General features: G+C 41.3%; 1 protein-coding gene across 1 annotated transcript; it reads left to right on the top strand.

Moving 5' to 3' along the window:
- The first annotated feature begins 1,243 nt into the window (after positions 1-1,243).
- Positions 1,244-2,370, top strand: si:dkey-63b1.1 (B2 bradykinin receptor). Its single transcript, XM_056445574.1, has one exon. It carries the CDS (start codon positions 1,244-1,246, stop codon positions 2,333-2,335), a length of 1,092 nt encoding a protein of 363 aa, XP_056301549.1. The 3' UTR covers positions 2,336-2,370.
- The last annotated feature ends 1,319 nt before the right edge of the window (positions 2,371-3,689 follow it).

Raw genomic sequence — 3,689 nt, 5'->3', positions numbered from 1 at the left:
CTTGTAAACTGTAGTGTGATGACCTTTGCTTTATTAATAAATTTGTATGTACAGTTGAAGTCAGATTTATTAGCCCCCTTTGGATTTTTTTTCTTTTTTAAATATTTCCCAAAATGATGTTTAACAGAGCACGGAAATTTTCACAGTATGTCTGATAATATTTATTTCTTCTGGAGAAAGTCTTATTTGTTTTATTTCGGCTATAATAAAAGCAGTTTTGCATTTTTTTAAATTCATTTTAAGGTTAATACTATTAGCCCGATAGTCTACAGAAAAAAAAAAAATATTATACTTGCCTAATTACCTTAACCTGCCTAGTTAACCTAATTAACCTAGTTAAGTCAGTTACTTTAAACCAGTTAAGCCAGTTACTTTAAACTGTATAGAAGTGTCTTGAAAAATATCTAGTCAAATATTATTTACTGTCATCATGGCAAAGATAAAATAGTTACTAGAAATAATAAAAAAATATATATACAGGGGGCTAATAACTCAGGGGGGCTAATAATTCTGAATTCAGCTGTGTATGCTGTATAGCAGGGGTTCTTAATCTCAGTCCTGGAGGTCCGAGCGTCCTGCAGATTTTAATTCCAACCCCATTCAGACACACCTGGGCTTGCTCATCAAGGTCTTAATAGACTTTCTAGAAACATCCTTGCAGGTGTGCTGAGGCAAGTTTGAGCAAAAATCTGCAGGACAAAGGACCTCCAGGACCGAGCTTGAGAACATATAAACCACTTCAATTGAAAAAAAAAAACAACTTTTTTTCATGCTCTAAAACAACGTCAGGGTAGCGCAGTGGGTAGAGTTGTCACCTTACAGCAAAAAGGTCGTTGGTTTGAGCCCTGACTGTGTGGAGTTTCCTCCTCGTGGGTTTCCTCCGGGTGCTCGGGTTTCCCCCACAGTCCAAAAACATGTGCTCATGTGCTATATGTGAATTGAATAAGCTAAATTGGCTTTAGTATGTGTGGGTGTGAATGTAAGAGTGTATGGGTGTTTCCCAGTACTGGGTTGCGGCTGGAAGGGCATCCGCTGTGTAAAACATATGCTGGATAAATTGCTGGTTTATTCTGCTTTGGCAACCCCTGATGAATAAAGGGACTAAGCCAAAAAAAATAAAAATAAAGAATGAATATCCTCTGAAACTTCTGAACACTGATTTGGTGGAAAGTGTTTTCCAGTGTACCTTTAAATACAATTTAGATTATATGCTAAAATACCACATCTGTTTCACAGTGTACCAATGGAGCTGAACTCTTCGATACTCCTCTGCAACGACACAGTTGTGTGGACGTGGCTGTCTTCTGTCCAGCCTCCATTTCTGGCTCTTATCAGCATCTTGGGAGTGTTGGGAAACAGCCTGGTCCTCTGCGTGTTCAGCCTCCAGCGGAAGCCGTGCAGCGTAGCTGATGTGTATCTCGGCAACCTGGCAGCTGCAGACCTCATTATGGTCCTCTGTTTGCCCTTCTGGATGGTCACCATTTCCCAGGACTATCAGTGGAACTTTGGCCAATTGCTCTGCAAAGTGATCAACACCGCCATCCCCATGAACTACTATTGTAGCGTACTCTTCCTAGTGCTGGTCAGCGTGGACCGCTACCTTGCCCTGGCTAAACCCATGAATCCCAGTAGAATGAGGTGCCCCAAATGGGCCAAGCGTATCTGTGTGATAGTTTGGGTGGCCAGTTTCATACTCAGCCTCCCGAACTTGCTTTTCCGAAGAGTACGTTTCTTTTCAACCTTAGAAGTTGAAGCCTGCTACCTGGCGTATCCTCATCCAGCCTGGATTCTCCAGCGCAACCTTACAAGAAACTTAATTGGATTCCTGGTTCCACTGCCAGTCATTTCATTTTGCACTTTCCACATAGTCAAAGCCCTTAAAAATCGTAGTCTGATGATTCAGCCGAGAGTTCAGACAGAGAGAAAGGCTGCTAAACTTGTTCTGACAGTCCTCATTGTGTTTTTCCTTTGCTGGGCACCCTTTCAGCTGATGCGGTTCCTCAGCACCCTCGACTACTTTCAACTCATTTCGGGATGTTTGTGGGAGGACATATTGCAAATAGGCATTCAGCTGGCAACCTATTTAGGGTACAGCAATAGTGCAATAAACCCATTCTTGTACGTCATTGTAGGAAGTCACTTCCGGAAAAGAGCTCGAGGAGTTTTTCAGAGTCTTCTTTTGTCTTCTAGAAGGAAGAGCAGTTCTTCTGTTCTCACAAACGTCACTGTTATTAGCAAGTGCGGCGACAGTCCTAAAGATAACAGAGTGACACTACTGACACTGAAGAGAGTATATCCACCCCTCACACATCAAATCATGAGCAGGTCATCATGAAGATGCAAAGAATCTCAAATGGGTCAACATCAAGGTTTGATCTACAGGGTATATGTAATCTGTCAGAACGATGTGCAAACGTTGTACAGTAATAGCCTGTGGCTGAGGGGCTGTTTACATGTTTTAACCCCAAAAAAATCATACTCTTTACATATTTTGTCTGTTTATCTACAAGACAATAGCATTTTTGCAACTGAAAGTACATTCATCTGTAAACAAGTTTCAAAGTGGATGTTCGTTGGATTGTCATATCCATTTAAACACCCTAAAATTAGAGTCTTTAAAAAAGATGACATCAAGCATGGTGTGTTTGGGGGAGTGTAGGTTAATAGAAAGCGCTAACAGACACACAATGGCAGAGAATTTAGTAGTGTTGTTGCTAACACTTCATCAGCAAAGAACAGATTTACTTCCCATTACGACCAACAGCATATTACAACACAAAAGCACCGAGCCACCGACGACACATCGTCACTTGCTTACAGGTACTATCTGCTTAGTATTTAACAACACAGAATCCTGGGGTGTGAATTGTACTGAATACCACCAACTCCCCCTCAAAGGGATTGATTTATATTTGTCTATCCATTTTAGTACTTCAGAGTAGCATTATGTGGGTTGCACACCTGACATGAGGAGACACTCAGCCCTCTGTCACATTTATAAAATTCAAACATGTTGTCTATGAGAGTTCACAGAGTGTAAACATTCGCTGACACTGTGACAGCCTGGCGTCACTGTCTGCAAGCTCACATCACTTTAATAGTTCATACTGGGAGTCCAAATGCAAACTGTAGTTTTTAAGAGACCTTCCTGATGGATTATTCTGGAAACTTCTGAGTTCTAATATATAGTTCTATAGTTGTGTGTATATGCTGTATAGCAGGGGTTCTCAATCTCGGTCCTGGAGGTCTGGTATCCTGCAGATTTTAGTTCCAACCCCAATCAGTGACACCTGGGCTAGCTAATCAAGCTCTTACTAGGCTTTTTAGAAACATCTTTGCAGGTGTGTTGAGGCAAGTTGGAGCTAAAATCTGCAAGCCATCGGACCTCCAGGACCGAGTTTGGAACCCCTGCTACATAGCATAATGAAAAGCATAGACAAAGACTTCAACTAAAAAAAGAAACAAATACTATTTCCTCTAAACCTTCTGAACACTGATTTGGTGGAGCTTCATCTATTTCCTCTTAATTGACAAGTTTTTTTCGTGGTGTGCTTTCAAATACAATTTAGATTGTATGCTAAAATACCACATCTGTTTCACAGTGTCCCAATGGCAGCATGGTGACTCACAGCAAGAAGGTCGCTGGTTCGAGTCCCGACTGAGCCAGTTGGCATTTTTGTTGTGTGGCA

This window comes from Danio aesculapii, chromosome 20 (genome assembly GCF_903798145.1).
Source record: "Danio aesculapii chromosome 20, fDanAes4.1, whole genome shotgun sequence".
NCBI lineage: Eukaryota > Metazoa > Chordata > Actinopteri > Cypriniformes > Danionidae > Danio > Danio aesculapii.
Note: the sequence above shows the minus strand (reverse complement) of the source record. Positions and strands in the feature narration are given on the sequence as shown.